Below are 19,508 nucleotides of genomic sequence, written 5' to 3' on the forward strand. Positions count from 1 at the left end.
AAATTCACAAATTAGTGACAGAAGTCAGCCCTGGCAGAGTACAATGCTATCCAGTACAGACTCTAATTTAGAAGCAGATTTATGAAGCATGCTCTGTTGTATAGTGACCAAAAAGAGACTATAACTCCTTATAGTCTTATAGTCAACATAGCCTTAACATTTAAGGAAAGTTCTTTTGATAATTGGGTAAAGGATGTGGTGTGGTGTGAACACATATGTTCAGCTTTTTTATGGTCTGGGTTAGTAAAGGTTCTAATAAATTTCACTTCAATTTTATTTCAGTGGTGCCAAATCAAACCACCAGTCACCTCAAGGTGGGATGAAGGGAAAAAAACATGATTTTTTTACACTGAAAAAAAAAAGAGCAGATTTGTTCAACCTCCAGTACAAAGGGAGCTCCAGGAAACTGCTTTATGTGTTTGGCCTGCAGAGAGCTCTGACCTTAACACCTCTGAGATGAAGTAGAATATAAGAAGCAAATACCAGCAAAATCCTGGGGTTAAGCTTGAAACCACTGGGATGGAGACTGTGACATGCATGTGTGTAGTGTACTCAGTTTGGTTCCTGCAGTGCTCTTCCTTTCTTTTATAACTGCATCAATATCACTCAAACAACTGTTTGCTGTTGGTGCCCCCAAGTGTTGAAACGCAGTATCATGCACTTTAGTGTAAGTTCACATAATGGTCACAAGACGGAGACAAACAACACACCTAATGCATCACTCTCAGACTCATCATGGAGATGTGGTACTGTCTTCATTGGCCAGTTATGCCCACATGTAATTTAAGCAGTTCAAAGCTCAGTTATGTTACATTTATGAAGCATGAAGAATGAGAACCAGAAATTTGCAGTACATGAGTACAAGCATTTAGTTCATTTACACCACTGTATTATCTGATGTTAAAAAAGGTCAGTAATAAAGTGTGAAGCCGAATGTTCTGCATTTGTGCTGGTCACAGAAGAAGCAACTCACCTGAGGAGGAGGAGAGCATTTAATACGCAAGTTAATCAGAACCTCACTGAGGACAATTGTGTTAAATTCATCATACACAGTGATTTCCTTTAATAATTTAAAATGATGCCCACAGAGAGAAATCATAGAAAAATACAGGACCACCAGCTGATCTAGAAGCAGCACAGGTCTTTAACCCTGTGACATTCCTTCCTCTTTATTCAACTGTTCAGTCAGTCCTCATTAACAGACGTCTTCCTCTGAGACAGCACCAGGTCCTTCACCTGCGGTGTAAGGGTCTGGACCTGAGCACGTGCGCTCCTCGCCTCCTCGTCCTGCTCCTCGTCATCCTCCTGCTTCTTGCTCTGGCTCACCAGCTGCTTCACCACCAGGCTCTGGTAGGTAGACAGCAGCTGCTGCTGCTCCTGCAACAAAATGCACACATTTCAGCTGCTTCACTCTCCTTGCAGCAGATGGAGACCACCGACAGCTGCTGCGCCTCAACACTACTTCAAGCGATCCTGAGATGAAGCTTTCAGACAGCACAATCACACGACGGGCATCGTGAAGCTAAACATTTACAGTGTTAATGGATTATGCACCTGTTTCTATATCCAATGAGAATCATGTCAACTCCGGGAGGCATGGCTGTGTAACATAATATAACTGGACTGTGTTTCCCCTACACCAGGGGTCAGCAACCTTTAACACCCAAAGAGTCAATTGGACCCGGTTTCCACGCAAAAGAAAACACTGGGAGCCGCAAATACTTTTTGACATCTAAAATGAAGATAACACTGTATATATTGTTTGTTTTTTTTACCTTTATGCTTTGTGTGAACAACTAAGGTGTGTTGGTTATATAATCCATGAAGTGCTACAGAGAAAATTACATTTTATTTATGTAATTAACACATTTTGAACTCTTAAAGAAATATAACAAAAGGAAAGACACCCAGCTGAACTAAAATGATCCATATAGCAAACAAAAACTGTTGTGAGCTGCCACCCTTATATCGCCTTTGGGGTTTTGGAGCCTTGACCTGACTTTTAAAAAAACTAATTGGAAAAAAGCACTATGCTGCTAAAAAATGAAAAATAGATATTTGCAAAATTCTGCCTAAATATGTATTTTACCTGGTTAATGTGTGTGGTGGGGCATTGTCTGCAGCGCCGCTGCAGGGGAGGCGGACGCACCTGAGCGGCACCCGCAATCACGCCTCGCCGCCTTAATGTCTGTGCCATCTATGCTGTTGTGTTGTTGTTGGTATATGTCTGGCTGTGAGCTGAAAAGCTACAGCGTACAGCAACCGTGTGTGAAAAGTGGTCAGTAAAGAGATGCTGAAAAGCGTGTTCATGGAAACATCGTTGGGTCTGCTGTGGTATGTTTACAATGGGACTTCTGCTCCTGAACCTCTGCGCACAGCGTCTGCAAATCGGGGCTGTACGAAGTCCCTTCATCTTTACGCAGGACTGTAAGCTGTCATCTGTGAGGAGTGAGCGGTGTTTGTTTTTAACAGAGTTCACGGTGGAGAACAGCTGCTGACATAATGTGGATCCGAAGATCCATAATTGGCCTCGGTTGAAAGTCTTGATAAATGCACGGCAATTCGGCGGGTATACCGGCTTCCGCGAGTGTGACGCTTATTTTGAGCAATGAAAAAAAAAAACAGAATATAATTTTATTTTTATATTTCAATATTACAATAATCTTCCAATTTAGAACTACAAGTTAAAAAAGAACTAACATAAAAAAATACACTTCAGCTAAATACTGAAATTTATTTTCCCAAACCACGCAGAGCCGCACTATAAGGACTAAAGAGCCGCAGGTTGCCGACCTCTACCCTACACAGACATGATGGAGGAGTGAGCAGACTGGTGTATCTGATGATCCAGTTTATCATTTTTTTTAAATTGATGGATTGTGATGCAACACTTTTCCTTCCCATTCAAATCACGTTCAATCAGCTGTACATACCGCAGATATTTTCCCCGTGAGTGTGCTGATGATCTGAGGCACACAGCGGCCCGGGGCGTGCAGCATACAGTGCGTGCTGGCCTGAAACAGCAGCACGCTGGTCAGGTGGAGGACCAGAGCGGGATCCTCGGTGTCCTTCAGCTGCTCAGTCAGGGCCTGGCGGTGCAGGAACAGGGCTTGTCTGCAAGACACGCATTCACACACTTCTAGACTCCATAAGTGGATCAGGGTGAAGAGTTTTGTGGCTCGAATGTGCTTTCACTACCTCTCTTTTTTCTTGTCTCCTTTCTTTAGCATGAATCCACAAACCTCAGCACAGGTATCCAAGTTAGTCACAAAGTCTTCAATGGACTGTAAACACAGAAAGCAAATCCACCTTACTTAAAATGTTATCCCTCAACCTTTCCCCAGATTAGCGATTTTTAAATTTCAAGGTATTAGCTGTCATTTTGCAGTCACCCACAGTGCAAGACTATTTTAGACAGGCATACTACTTACTTTGCCGTTCAGGGAGTTGTGCAGCTTCAAAAGAGGCCCTTTGGTCTCCTCTGACAGTTTGCCTAAAATCTTCAGTCTGACCTGCAGTACCAAATCGCATATTCAGTGTGAACCGTTGAATTCAGCTCCACAGATAATCGTAACACAGTTTGAGTTTCAGGTTGCCAAGAGGAGCGACAGACACAGACCTCGTTGGTGATGGTGCTGGGATTCTCCACGGACATCATCAGGTCAGCAGCCAGGAAGTTAACCAGGATGTTACTGACATCAGTGCACACGGTCTTCAGGATGTGCTTAGCGATGTGGGCCTGGGTATCATCTGCATGCATAAAAAACAAACAAACAAATATTGCATGTAAAGCCTTTGAAATTTTGGATGATTCTGCTCAGCCCTCACCGTTTTTACAGTCATTTTCACCATGATACACACGTTTTATAGCCTAATCTCTCCAGTGAATTAAGTCGGAGAGCTCCAACTTTAGCAGTTGTTCAGCTGCTTCTATTTTCTTTGCATTTAAGTGCACAATTCTCAATAAATAACTCACTACTCTTGTCATATTACAAGGAGGTTTTCCTAATACGAAGAGTGCTGGGTGTAAAGCAAGGTCAATACACAAAACCTGTTATATTTCTTTTATGTTCCTCTAGAAATCCTGGAGATTTGGACAGTTTTAGATTGAAGTTCCCTTACATACTTAAATGTATTGGCTCTATTTTGAAGTAACAGATGAGTGTGTCATCACGTTTTCACATTCTAATTAAATTACCCCGATGTTGTGGCTGCCACTTAGTTTTGGATGTTTGTTCTTCTTTTTCATCTGTTAATATCACAATATTGTGTCTCACTATGAGGTTTTTGTCAGAGCTTTACTAAAAAACAACAACATTTGCTCATTTGTCAGCGTTTAATCCAAAAGTGGAAATTCAACCCAGTGTGTGTGATGTTCAAAGAGGAGGTAATATCTGGTATTAGTTACAGGGTTTAATACTACAATGCCAGATATTTTTGTCAAAATAATCCTTATGTATCTTAAATTGGGCCTTGGTGCCGCTTTTGACTTCACTTTCTTCTAACCTTTAGCATCCACCAGCCCATCTGTGGTCTGTTGTGGCCACACACTATATAAACTGACTTTGAGAAACTAGAAGATATTGTTTGTCTTGTAACTTAGCCATTACAATTTTTCTCTTAAAAGCTTTTTGACAGCTTAGCTGTTGATGCAGCAACGAGCTCCTTCTTCTGAATGACTGCCCTCCAGGTGGGTGGAGCTTCTGTGCTCATTGTCAGAGCTGTGCTCCTGAGACTTTCACATCATCACTTTCTTTGGCATCACAGAGCCAAGAGTACAAAAACTGTCTCTGAGCATTTAGTACACTCTGAAGCCTAATGCTCGTTTCCCTTGACATATAAATATATACAAAAATAAAGCAAAGGATGCTAGCTTTCCTGAGTATGACTTGTCTTTCACGGGTAAACATTTGATTTATACAGAAGAACAAATATCAGAACATGAACCCTGACATGATCAGTTAATCCAGTGTAACAGATCTATTACAAATACAGTGATCTGCCAAACAGTAAGGGTAAAATCTGGACCCTGTGAACCCCGCCTCTTCTCTCATCTCCTGTCAGAATGCGAGAGATGAAGATGGTCCTGCTTCTGATTTCCAATACAGCTACATGGAACATGACTTACCCGAGAAGAACTTGGTGCCTTTTTCAAATAGTCGGATATTGTTGTACAGGTTGGTGATCTCTTCCTGCAGATCCTTCATGCTCTTCTTCTTGTTGGCCCCTGATGGAGAGCTGGTGGAGGACATGAACACTGTCCGCAGCACCTCCTGGTAGGCTTTAGTCAGAGGCCTGCAGGGACATTAACAGAAGGTGAATGAAGGGATTGTTGGCAGCTCTGAGAAAAGGGAACTTCAGAAAGAGATGTGTCTGTTACCTGACTAACTGCTCTGCCAACTCAGACAGGATTTCTTCAGGGCAGTCACTCACTCGTTCCTCTAAAACGGCTGCGATCGCCTCCTGGGCCATAAAGGGGGTTTCAGTCTGTCTGCTACGATCTTAGCAAAGGTAAAACACAAGCTAATTAGTCTCCCTGGAATCCTACAGTTACCTTTGTCTTCCATGTAGAAAAATAAAAAAAAAAATAAAAAGCTTAACGACCCAGGAGATTCCTCGTAAAGCAGCCATTAAGCTCTTATTACAGTAAAAAGCCTCAGTGAGCAGGCTTAACGTGCAGATGGAGACCGTATTTCCCTGAGAACATAAAATGTCTTTGTGACTGCTGACATACTTTGTTGAGAAGGTCCAGTTTCCTCATCGCTGTCTTCATCTTTCCGCCCTTTCTTCTTGGTTTTACGAATCCGGATTTCTCTGGCATTGCCTCCTCCACCTGCTTTCACACTGCCACTGCCCTCTGGAAGACAAACAGTTAACAGATCCCAGTCAGTCTGAGAAAACTCAACTTCTTAAAGTCAGCAAACACTGACTTGTCACATTGCAGACGTCTTTACTTCACTTCACTTTAAGATAACCAGTCTATTATTTTTCCTGTCTTTGCCCTACGGGTCATTGTAGGGTAGATGTTGGCAGGTGGTGATGCCGTCTTCTCCAAACGTTACAGAGCTGGTGTAAAAATAGCACAAGCAACATTTGCATAAGGCTGTGTTGGACAACAAAACACACACATTGGGCCTCATTCATTAATATGCATGCAGAAATGATCCTGCTCGCTACCTACAGTCTGCAATCTGCCACACCCCCATTTCACTGGGACATGTTTTATTGGTGAAGATGTTCTAAGAGAGACAACTGCAATACAAAAGCAAACATCAGGAGAATCTCTATAAGAATGACGGTTAACTGTGAGGCAAATCTTTCAAGTAAAAAAAAACAAAACAAAAAACATATACATCACATTTTAGATTTCAGAATTTCAGATGAACAAACAAAGATTAACATTAGACAAAACCTGCGTAAACGGAAAATACAGGTTTTTACTGATGACGTCATTCATTAAGAAGCTATCCACACCTGCTTGTCCCTGTGTGAAAAACTGCTGCCTTAGACTAATAACTGGTTGTACCATCCTTGGCAGCAAGATCTGCAATCGAGTGTTTGTAATAACTGGCAATGAGTCTCTCGCATCGCTGTGGAGGAAATTTGGCCCACTCTTCTTTGCAGAATTATTTCAATTCAGTTCCACTGAAGGGGTTTTGAGCATGAGGGGCCGTTTAAGGTCATGGCAAAGCATCTCAATCAGATCTGGGTCCACTCCAAAAAACAATCTGATGATATTTGATAATTGTTTGAGTCCAAGTTTGTAAAAAAAAAAAAAGAAAAATTGGTGAGTTTTCTTGTAGATTTAAAGTTAACTTAAATAACAGAAATATCACTACGGGCACCTTAGTGAATCCCTCTCTTGTCTCATCGTTCTGGTTTCTGGAAGCAGCTCTGACTGCTTTACATAAATAAAGGAGTCACTTTACTCTTTGCTGTGCTGTCATTACACAAGAAGCCACTGCAGTATTGTCCTAAACGATAGGTGACACGGCAACCATAAAAATGGCCTAAGACCCACGTCCCTGAGCTTTGGGCCATTCTAATTGTTGCAAAGGCAAAGTGAAAAGTCTTTACTTGATCAAAAGAAATGAACAGATATTCCTCTCATTCAATTTCTTTTACCCACTTTCAGCTTTTTGCAAACAGAAACTTTTTCTGCAAATTAAAACAGAAAAAATGATTTCATGTAAGACATCAATAATTAGACTCACTCATGCATCATTACCTTAGACAGCTTTGAGGACACATGTTGGACACTAAGAACCAAAACAAACTCCTGGGATTTCTCACCATTGTCAGTCTCCCTCACAAAATGCCAAAGGGACTAAAAACTATGAATAAAAATAATAAAACAAAAACAGTGGGAGTTTGTGAGATAGGTTTCACAAACCTGCTGCCTTCTTCCTGCGCTCTGCTTCTCTCTTCTCCTTCTTAGAAGATGCGGTGCTCTCAGTCAGGATAGATGCTTGCTTCAGATCCTCTTCAGTTATCAAAAACACTGGATTGCTCTTAACTTCCTGAAAAGCACACAAAATGTAGTTCCACCCTTTGGACAGAGCATATACATATACATGTAAAACCGGGTGTCAAAGGAATCTCTACCTTCTGAGCTTTCTGCTGCATGGCCTCATCAAATAAAGACAGGCAGTTGCTGATGAACTTCTCACTGACAACCACGGTGCCCCCCAAGATTCTGGCAGACGATTGGATGTTAGTGTTTCTCATAGCTTGGTTAATCAGTATCCCAATGTCCTCAGTCGACAGGCAGCTGGGCAGAACTGGCTAAAGCAGCCCGGACAGAAGAGGATAAGAAACAGAAATCTAAAAAAAAAAAAAAATACGATGCAACTCCTCTAATATCATCAATTTAAAGGTTAAAGAGCTGACCTGGAGGTCAGTCCAAGTGGCGGAGTTGACAGCTTCCTCCACAGAGGCCTCCACCTGGTCGACCAGAGCTTGGCCCACACAGGCCGCTCTGAGGAACAGCAGCTTATTAGACTTGAAGCGCTTCTTTATGTAGCTGGATGGGTCGGGGATCCCCAGTCTAACCAATGCATCAAACTCTGTGGGACAATGATGTCATCAGTTCATATAGTATAGCAGTTTATTTAATAACCCTGAGTGGTCATGACATTAAGTCCCACTTTCAAAAAGAATCTGCAGCAGTAAATACACCATATGGACCACAGCCACAACAGTGGGCTTGTAAACATTTACAGTAGTAATAGACACATGGGACAGTTTCCTGAAGGACAAATATTTTATGATAGATATATATTATATTGCTAATCTACATAACTATTTAAAAAAAACAAACAAAAAAACCCCTTGTTTTTCCTCTCTTGTGCCCATGTGGAGACAGACCGTCTGCAGAGAAAAGACAGGAGCAGGTTTTATTCTGCCACATTTATCTCACTGGTTTGTTGATGAGCTGAAATGTTCATAAAGATGATTTTTCTATGGTTGATGTCACCTCTTCTGCTTAGGTTTCTACAAAACTCACAGCATGTGACTGATGTAAAGTAACTGAAATCAGCTGAACCCCAAAACTACAGTAAAATGCAACATAAACATTAATGCAGCAGGAATGTTAATCGATACCACAGTCCCATATCTGTAATACTCTGACTTGGGAAAGTAATTTTTTAATGTAATTTTTTCTTCAGCGGTTACCACACCAACCCTCTACATGTCCACCACTGTTTATTCTCAGTTAACATTTTAATAACCCCCTTTGCCATGTGTGGGTAGCAGCTCTGCTTGCCTTTCTGTAACAGTTCTTGCATGCCACTGCTGCAAAGTTCCAGGTGTCGCTGAAAAGCAAATGTTACTACCTTTTAATGATTACTGAGGGCACAAATGGGAACCTCAGTGTCCTATTTCACAGTTTTGCATGATGCGGATCTGCACCAAAACACGACTGCGTCTTCCTTTACCCATGGTCCACTGAGGCACTGAGTTCTTTGAAATTCACTGTTTTTTTTCCTCCTTGTTTTTAGAAATGTAACCTTGCTTAAAAAAATGACAGAGCCGACAAACACATTGATCACCTGCCTCTATAATAGCTCTTGCCTCAGAGGAAAAATTGGGTTTTTATCATTGTCATTTTTCATCTAGTACACACAAGATAATTACTTCTGTGCCCAAGATAAAAGAAAATATTTTTGAGACAGTCACAGCTCAGTATAACTGCTTATCTCAAGTCCCCAAAGTAGGAGTAGTAAAAACTAACAACAGTAATAAAGAAAATTTAAAAACAAAAACAAAACACATCTCACTGTTTTTAGGACAATAACTGTGCAACGACCAAATAACCAACAACTCCCTAAAATTTTTAAACTGAAAGAGTTTCAAATATTTCAGCCCTGCTGTCAAAGAGCCTCAAAAACTCACTGTCTTACACTGAATCTCTTGGCATTTTTAACAAACATAGGAAATACTGTCTTTCCCCTCAATCCCCAACCATCTGCATAGACTGCTACTACTCTCTGAGCCTGGGTCTGCTGAATGATCTACCTGTTAAAGGGCACTCCTGCCAATCCATCACCAAGTGTTTGCTCGCAGGGATCACCTGATTCTTTGAGTTCTCTTTCTAACATTGTAGAGTCTAAACCTTACTGCAGAATGTGCTTTGTGGTCATTGTTAATGTGAATTGATGCCAGTAACACTGAAACCGAAACTGGAGTTGATCTGAGGTTTTAGGAATTTTTTAAAAATCATTTTTCTAGTCATCTTCTCATGAGTGATCAAAGTAGTCTTGTGGGTATACCTCTACTCCAAGTATGGCTGACAGGACTTTGAAATTAGACGGCAAAACAGCCACCTTTTTTTCCCTTCTTCTTTTCTTTCTTGTGGATCAGAAGATAAAAAAAGCTCAAACATTCTGAATGAGACAGCTAGCTAACTAGAAAAAGCCTAAGGGTATTTTTGATCACCGACATCAACACCTACCTACATATCCATTTTGCTGGAGAAAAGAATCCACCCAGGCATTTTGTGTTTTGGTGTAGATATCAGGGATATACACAGCCTTGTCCTGACGCCCCCCAACCACGCTTCCTTTCAGGCGCCCGATATTCACCAACTCCTCCAAGACAGCTGAACCACAAAAAATACAATATCATAATACGCTCTGTAAAGTATTAAACAATGACAATAGAGGACTGTTTGTCTAATGTTTAACATTAGACACAGTTGAAAACGATTAAAAACCAAACATAAATATCATACAAGTTTAAAAAAAAAAGAAGAAACAAAATGAAGACTAGTACACACGTGAAACCAAAGAGCTTAACAGGTTAACTTAAATGATGTAGCAGCTGGTCCTTACAGTACAGAAGGTGTTCCTGAAATCCAAATGCTCCAATCATACTGCTGACAGGTGTTGGCCTATAGAAAAAGCAAAACAGCAGGAATAATAAGAAAGTGCCAACGAATGCAGCTGTTGAATACAGCGGGGTCTCATATGAGAACATTTGTTATTTTTTCACATCTGTTAGACGTGAAGATCAGTTATTATTCATCTTTGACTTTCTCTTATGTAAGTCTTTTATCGCGTCTCCTACACCTTACCTCCAACCGGTCACAGCAGATAGCTGCCCCTCCCTGAGCCTGATTCTGGTGGAGGTTTCTTCCTGTTAAATGGGAGTTTTTCATTCCCACTGTCGTCAGGTGCTTAGCAGGTGGTCTAATTGATGGCGTTTTCTCTCTATTAACATAGGGTCTTGTCTTTACAATATAAAGCACCTTGAGGTGACAGTACTTGTAATTTACACTGAATATAGTTATATGGTAGCACTTATATCCTTAAACAGCCATATAGGCTAGCTTTACGGCTCTCTCTGTGGCAAACACTAGCTTCCAAAAATGCTAAAAACCTGTAGCAGAGAACAAAACACTGAACAGTGAAAGTGTTTTTACTAAATCACAGATGGCTTTCACAGTTCCGTGAAAGTCATGGAGATTGTTAAAGCCAATGTGGTATTACAGAGTCAGGGTGTTCACTTTGTGTTCCTTGCTCTTTTAAAGTACATGTTCATCCTTCTCACACAATCTGCTGTTATCTGTCCTCGTTTTCTCTCCATAGCAACACAAGTACCCTACACCTCATCACCTCTGTTTCCTTCACCTACATGTCTATGGGGACATTCTCTATCACTTCATCCAACTCAATCAAGAATTCCTCTCCCTTTTCTATCTGATGCCCAACTTGTGGGGATGCATTGACAACATTCAGCACCATGCCTTTAGTCTTTATTAGCTTTAGATTAGCGAATGTAGTAAAATTAGGAAAACCTCACGCGTTTTAATTTCTCAGCTATATTGCACCGGTGCAGCCTTATGGGTTTCATATCTGCCTGATTATATATCATCATTAGAAACATAACTGTTGTAGATGCTGCTTGTGACCAATAGGTTACACAGTAATTTAAATGAGAAAAATAATCATAGTGTGCATAAAATATTTGCACTATTGCACAGTGAGGAGTTTCTAACAAGGTTAAATGTATGTATATTTGATTTTATGAACTTCTCAAATGTTCATGGGATATTTTGCCTCGGTACCCTGTTCTCTGGATTGCCCATTAATCTTTAAATTTAACCGAAGGGCTTCTTTCAACAACCAAGCAGTGAAAGAGAAACAGATACCATTTTCTTAATACTATTCATGTAAAGTCTTACTTTAACAACAAGCTGAACATGACTATGAATTCACTCACTGTCACCAACACTGGAATGATCTTTAAAGCAGCTACCCACTCACTGCATTTTTTGGTGTCAAAGCTTCACTAAGTATACACAGGGGAACCATAATGTAAAAAACTCAATATGACAGAACATGCAAAACATTTTAGCTACCATCTGTCAACCTGCTGGGATGCTGCAACACAAACACAGCTCAAAATAATGTCCTGCAGACAGAAATCCTTCATAGCATCTTCAAACAGCTTAACCTTGCTTAGCATCAAAGAACTGTTTCTATAGTTTCTTTAATAACCTTGTTTCATTTAGTTCAATTTTTTAACTGACTTGCTTTTCGGTACACACAAGAAAAGCTGAGACATGTATGGACATATCAAAATCTGTACATCTGCAGAAGAAAAACAAAAAACAAGCCATAATAAATATTTAGCCTTTTTGCAACATTTACCTTGTGACTGCACTGAAGAGCCCTTGTATTCTAGCTTTGTGGCGAGCAACAAAAGCCGGGGTAAATATGACACCTCTGTTGTACTGGTCCATTTCTCCTTGGATAATCTTTCCAAGACGCTTTGACAACTCCTATATGGATCAGAAACCCACATGTTTTTTTTTAAACTAACAAAGAAACAACGTATCAAAACAAGCTGAGACCACAAAGAAGACTAAACCATTTAAAAACACAGACGGCACAACACATTGCTTAATTTAATGACCAAATTTCTTATTGGATTAAAAGGCACGTAAAAACTGGCTCACCTCAGTTAAGAAATCTCCTGGGAGGTCATAGCTTTTACACAGCTCTGCAATACTGATCATACCAGCCTCCTGCAGTTTGTCATTCACCTCCTCGGCCAAATGGTCCAGGTATGTGCTGCAGATGACAAAACATGAGCAGTATAATCACAACACATCACTCTCAGTTAACCTGTTCAGACTTGACCCTTATATACTATACTTTTGTAAATACTTCTGTGCAGAAATGAGACTTAACTAAACCTTTAATGTGAAAAAAAAATACATTTAATTTATTGAATACTGAATAAGACTTTGAATAGAATATAAAATTTAATAAGATAAAAATTTTCCCCTCTTTGAAGTCATATAAGGAGTTTCCCTTCAAATCTGATTGATTTGCTTTTATGTAGAAATGAACTAAGAATGAAATTTGGTGACAGGCAATATTTCATTATTTATGGGCCCTATGTTCCTACAGGGATACAAATGAATCCGAATTATAAAAATAACTGAACTGTTTTAAAGTCTTTTGGTTCTTAATCAAATTAATTGTGAACCTTTAGCTAGCACAAAACTGATGTGCACAAGTAAACACAGGTCAGCATCAACTTATTTGCAGACAGCCCAATAACAGTTAAAGCTTCCTTTATTGCCTCCTTCAGCAGAAGACAAACTGGAGCATTCTTTATGAAAGGAAAGGACATAATGCCATCCCACAATTCACAGCGAAGCACCATCTGGGCAATCACGAAAACGATCAACATAATAGACGAGTGACACAGATTGTGTCAATATTAATTATACGTTTGTTTTCCGTGCCATACCCTGCTGATATGTTTTGAACCTTCAGCAACAGCCTAAGTTAAACCCACAGTCAAATTATGAACATTAATTTGTTATAGTAAAACTGGCTCTCTAAAGCTCACTAAAGCTCTCTAAATCAAGATCATCCTACACTGAAATGACAAAAGTCTAAAGTTTATCAAAAATAAAGTTTGCATCGTTTATGTCTGTAGCTGCACTGTTGGCCTTTAAAATTATCATTAATTTTACCTCAAAAGCTTCAGTTTTGTAAAAAGAGTTAACAAGTGCCATAGGCTAATGAGATGGAGCTTAACTATTATAATTAGCTAACTTAAGTGTTATAGCTTTTTCTCTGGATCCTATAGACCTAAATATCTGTAGCATATATCGAGAAACACTGGGCATGTGTGAAATGAGCCCATAGAGTCCCAGCCTCCCTGGGAAAGCCTATGCCAGGGTGCTGGAAAGGAGGAACAATGCGGTTTTTGTCCTGGTAGTGGAACACTGGACCAGCTCTTTATCCTCTCGAGGATACTTGAGGGTGCATGGGAGTTTGCCCAACCAGTCTACATGTGTTTTGTGGACTTGGAGAAGGCATTCGACCGTGTCCCTCGAGGAGTCCTGTGGGAGGTGCTGCGGGAGTATGGGGTGTCTGGCCCATTGCTACGGGCCATTCGATCCCTATACAACCGTTGCAAGAGCTTGGTTCGCATTGCCGGCAATAAGTCGGACTCGTTCCCGGTGGGTGATGGGCTCCGCCAGGGCTGCCCTTTGTCACCAGTTCTGTTCATAATTTTTATGGACAGGATTTCTAGGCGCAGCCAAGTGGCGGAGGGCTTTCGCTTTGGTGGCCTCAGAATCTCATCTCTGATTTTTGCGGATGATGTGGTTCTGTTGGCTTCATCGGCTGGGGGCCTCCAGCTCGCACTGGAACGGTTCGCAGCCGAGTGTGAAGCAGCGGGAATAAGGATCAGCACCTCCAAATCTGAGGCCATAGTTCTCAGCCGGAAAAGGGTGGAGTGCCCACTCCGGGTCAGGGATGAGTTCCTGCCCCAAGTGGAGGAGTTCAAGTATCTCGGGGTCTTGTTCGCGAGTGATGGGAGAAGGGAGCCGGAGATTGACAGACGGATTGGGGCTGCACCGGTCCGTTGTGGTGAAGAGGGAGCTGAGTGTAAAAGCGAAGCTCTCAATTTACCGGTCGATCTATGTCCCTACCCTCACCTATGGCCACGAGCTGTGGGTAGTGACCGAAAGAACGAGATCGCGGATACAAGTGGCAGAAATGAGCTTCCTCCGAAGGGTGGCTGGCCTCTCCCTTAGAGATAGGGTGAGAAGTTCGGCCATCCGGGAGGGGCTCAGAGTAGAGCCGCTGCTGCTCCACATCAAAAGGAGCCAGCTGAGGTGGTTCGGGCATCTGACAAGGATGCCTCCTGGGTTAGGTGTTCCAGGCATGTCCCACCGGGAGGAGGCCCCGGGACAGACCCAGGACACGCTGGAGAGATTATATCTCTCGGCTGGCCTGGGAACGCCTTGGTGTTCCCCTGGATAAGCTGGAGGAGGTGTCTGGGGAGAGGGAGGTCTGGGCCTCTCTGCTTAGGCTGCTGCCCCCGCGAGCCGGCCTCGGATAAGCGGATGAAGATGGATGGAGTCTAAAGTTAGGGCTGCTCAATTAATCGAATTTTAATCACGATTACGATCTGGGCTTTCAACGATCATTAAAAATGACTGAGCCGATTATTAGCCCCTCCCTCGTGCTTTACTCTCGCGCTGCTCCGTGTGGCAAATCGAGCGCACCTCTCTGCATTTCGAACACGTGTCACAACAATTAAGAGCAGCGGTCCCGAACCTTTTTTGCGCCACGGACTGGTTTATGCCCGACAATATTTTCATGGACCGGCCTTTACGGTTTCGCGGATAAATACAACAAAATAAAACTAGTACCGGTACCGAAAAAAAGAAAATTTATTCATAACACATGTGAAAAGACCAAGGAAAACCGAGTAAACGATAACAAAATAACGCTGAAAACCGATAAAAACCCTGAAAACCATACATTTCACACCCGAGCCTCAACTCTCGCGGCCCGGTACCAAACGACTCACCGAGGCCCGGGGGTTGGGGACCACAGAGCAACACTGCAAAGTTCACTAAACATAGATGTTTACATTTTTCATTTATTTTTTATATTGCAAACATTTGCACTGTTATCAGTATTTGCACACTATTTTATATTATTTTTTTGACAATCTTTAAAAAGTCATTATTCAATACATTGTTATTGTTAAATAAATATCGTCAAATAATGTCTGTGAAGGTTCTCAGTCATCCAGGTCATTGTAGTCAAAGGAGCTTGCAAAGAAAAGCGTCTGAACTTTAAGTCCAGACGCTTTTCTTTGCAAGCTCCTTTGATCGTCAAATAATCGAGATCTCAATTTCAGTGAAAATAATCGTGATTATAATTTTTGCCATAATCGAGCAGCCCTATCTAAAGTGTTGGCTGATAACTTAGTATTTTGCTCTTTCATGCAAATATGTAACTTGGCTCACAAAACCCATTACAGTGCTGTCCATAGTGTGACGTTATGGTAGCCATTTTTATACAGTATAGACCTAATACTCACTCATCAATCAGCTGTCCCAGTACAAGCTGAACCCCTTTATCAGACTTTGCAATTTCATTTGCTCTGTTTTCAACATGGACCCAGTCCACATTGATAATCTGAAAGGAACAACATCATGAAAACATTCATAAGACATCTGACCCAAATTTGAATGAACAAACTGTATATCTCATCTAGAGGACGCAGGAGGAAACACAGTGTTAACACACACCTGCTGGAGGTCCACAATGTTGATTCTCCCTGTAATACAGAATGAAAGCACTTAGTTTCTGTCACAATCTACAATTCTGAAAATGTCACAGGGACAATGTGACAATCCTGCATCTCATTTCTTAAACTTCTGTATCACACCTCCGTGCACGTAGAGTTCATCTCGGATCTCCCTGCTGATCTGAGCTGGGGTGACATACTCTTTACCATCCAGTGTGTGCACCACATCCAGCTTCTTGTCTTGGACTAGTTTTGCAATTATTTCAATGCAATTTCTTTCCGACAGCCTGCGGAAAAGTTTACACAAGTGGCGTAAAGGACAGTGTAGTATACATTTATTATTGTCATTGTTTTAGTCACAACAGTTGTTACAAGAGAAGCCACAATTTTCATCTAATAGCGTTACTTTTAAATCAACTTTAATGACAGCTGGGATTAGCTTTGATGCTATCACCCGTTCAGTTGCGTTTACCTTTGCACTGTGTCAGCAAACTGCGCTCTCTGGAAGTCTGCGGCAAGCCGGCGAATCTCTTCCCAGTCATCCGCCATTACTGTGAGTTTTTGAGTTTGCAAAACCAGCCTGTTAAACAGCTACTTTCAGTGTTCAGTGTCTGCTAGCTGTTTGTTAGCTAACGGAACAGCTTAGACACACGTCAACATAACGCGCTACAGCGAGCCAGAAGGGACAAAGCTTCTCCTCTGACTTTTCGCCCACAAGTCACGTAGAGCAAGAACAAGCAGAGCGTCTGCTTTATGTGGAGAGAAAACCGTCGATGTGATTCAAACTAAGATTTAGAAATGTGTACAATAAGTTGTGTCTAATTATACAGACAAATTCTCAAACTCCCAAGTGTTTTATTCCCCCAATTCACACACAAATACAAATAGATTAGAACATACAAAGACTTATAAAAGCATTTTATAAAAGCTATACTTCAAAATAACAACAACAACAGCAACAAAAAAACCCGTGATCGTTTAACAGACATTTTTATATTTAAAGTCAACAGAATGATATTTTTCACTTTCAAAACGCTTACTCCCATATAGAGCTTCCTGTGAGTATAAATGTTTAAAGATATTTGTGACATTTTTACAGATCCTGGAGAATCTCCCAGAAATCACGGGTTGTGTGCACTGGCCCTATCGGGACCTCTCGCATAGTCTAGAACTACCTCCTACAGAAGGTTGTATTAGATTTTTAAGTTGTAATACATCAACATGTATAGAGTCACCCCGAAAACCCCAACCCACCCAACAGCGTCGTATTCTCAGCACATATGTATATTAGTTACAACATAGTTCTCTGTACAAACAATCCCGTTATAAATTGTAAAAAGTGTGTCCAGATCCGGTAGAAGTCTTTCCTTTAGCTAAGAACGTCAACTTTCTCATTGCAAGGCTGCATGTCATTTCTTTGATCCATTAATTAGGGGCGGGTCCATGTATGTCCTTCCATTTTAAAGAAATATTGCGTTTGGCTTTCATTTCTTTCCATGTAGTTGGAACTGTTCAGAGAGAATGTGGAAAATGCACAATTTTGCATCGACTGGGATAACATGTTCTTTAACCTGGAAATTAAGTCAAGAATTCCTTTCCATAAGGGTTGCAATACTTTATAGTTCCACATACAATGAAATAAGGTTTCCTTCTATTTACTACACTTAATACAGTCATTGGGAATACTGGGATTAAAACAGCCATTTGTACTTTAAAATTCTGAACCTTGTGTTAATGGTTTGGGTTTGAGCCACAAGACAGGTCTATCTCCAATCTTCTACAGGAAGCTCAATTTGGAGGTCATTTTTCCATGCAGTCAAATAAGAAAGGGAGCTTTCCTTAGAAACAAATACGAATGATATTATCACCCCATTGCTTGAGGAGTCTCGGGGACTGCTCCCTTACACTCCTCCCTTATTAACTGGAATACTTGCTGATTAATACGACTCTATTCTACTCATTTGTTTTTTATGTTGTGTTCTTCTGGAAAAATCTGGATTTTGTTTTTTAACTGAAACATGGCAGCTAATTATGGAATGCTTTCCCTTTATTAAACTTTGCCCCGTATGTAGACAGTGCCTTTCTGATCTCACCGTGACCTTCAGATGTGGAGATGAGCTGGCTGTACTTCCAGCTGGTACTTTCAGCTAGTGAATACTACTTTTAACTCCTTTGAGATACATATCATGAAGACTGGTGAGATTAATATATTTTCTAGACCACTGGGATGAACCTGAAGTTTCTTAGCAAACTTCTGTAACTTATTATAACCACCATTAAGTTGGAAATAATCTTTCTGCCTTCTACAACTAGAACATATTTCCCGAGTTTCAAATCTTTCTCATCCACTGTAAAAACTAAGGTGTGGAATCTCAGGCTAAATTTTGGTCATTCTTTGGACTTGATGCTCACATTAATTCTATGGCCTTAGATTTCGGTTTAAAAGCTTGTTTTTTACTTTTATGGCCTTAGGCGATAAGGCTCCCGACTTATATTACATATTCCACCCCTATTCTCCAAACTTGATTCTTAGGTCCGCAGATGGGGGTTTTCTTGTGATGCCATGAACTGATCTGAAAGCAAAAGGGAATTCTGCATTCCAAACCTTTGGTCCAAAACGTTGGAACAAATTACCACCCTCTATTGACACTTTAAAAAACAGCTTAAAATTCATCAGCTTTGATACATGTTTGGGCAGCATTTTGTGTTTCCTGTTGTTTTAGTTAGTTCACGTGTGTTCATTTGATTTTTATTGTAAATCAATTTGTGGTTTATTTTCTTGAAAAGAGATTAACTTGAATTATAGAAGTATCCAGATGTTTAGAAACCTCTCTAATAGGTATTAGGTGTTGAGTTCAGGAACTGTTGTTGGTGTGTGTGTTTTCCTTTTTCTGTGACCATTAGAAGCCAAAGTGAAAAATCACACACACACAGGAGCACTTGGGATATGTATATTTTCAAGACTTTGGTTTCTACAACTTTCATCAGATGGATCACAGCAGCTGCTGCATACATTATACAATCTGTGCACCACAGAAATGAGATCATGTGATTAATAATAAACACATGAAAACACACACATCCTGCCTCATCAGAGGCCTGTACTATGAAGGAGGATTTATTTCTTATCTGGATAACTTCAGGGTCAACCGTGGGTTTTCTGTACTATAAACATGGTTTACTTCTCACTGGAGTATGTTGCCGTGGTAACTTGCACAGTTAATATAACCTGCTCAGGTCAGATTCCAGTTTAGTGATGAACAGGTGTGAAATCAACACATACTGAACAATCAGTTCTCTGGAAAGCAATGCCTTTTTTGATATAGAGTATTTGTATTTCTGTGATATGCATTTGCAACAAATAAGGATTCTTAGACACAAATTTAGTCTTTAATTATTTTCCTGGTGGCTGTTTTTTAACAGTTTTACAG

At 40.7% G+C, this 19,508-nt stretch overlaps 1 protein-coding gene across 1 annotated transcript; it reads right to left on the reverse strand.

Annotated features, from left to right (window-relative positions):
• Window positions 1-736: 736 nt before the first annotated feature.
• ufl1 (UFM1-specific ligase 1) lies at window positions 737-16,741 on the reverse strand. The gene is made up of 19 exons (XM_087852646.1): window positions 16,550-16,741; window positions 16,219-16,364; window positions 16,079-16,107; window positions 15,868-15,965; window positions 12,464-12,578; window positions 12,156-12,286; window positions 10,335-10,393; window positions 9,956-10,102; window positions 7,891-8,066; window positions 7,606-7,785; window positions 7,394-7,520; window positions 5,735-5,857; window positions 5,381-5,501; window positions 5,129-5,295; window positions 3,620-3,750; window positions 3,432-3,512; window positions 3,199-3,284; window positions 2,934-3,114; window positions 737-1,377 (listed from the first exon to the last, which is right to left on the reverse strand). Exons 1-19 carry the CDS (start codon window positions 16,624-16,626, stop codon window positions 1,186-1,188), a joined length of 2,367 nt encoding a protein of 788 aa, XP_087708772.1. The 5' UTR covers window positions 16,627-16,741; the 3' UTR covers window positions 737-1,185.
• Between the last annotated feature and the right edge of the window lie 2,767 nt (window positions 16,742-19,508).

The sequence above is a fragment of the Neolamprologus brichardi genome, chromosome 15, assembly GCF_056152115.1.
Source record: "Neolamprologus brichardi isolate AB-2024 chromosome 15, ASM5615211v1, whole genome shotgun sequence".
Taxonomy (NCBI): domain Eukaryota; kingdom Metazoa; phylum Chordata; class Actinopteri; order Cichliformes; family Cichlidae; genus Neolamprologus; species Neolamprologus brichardi.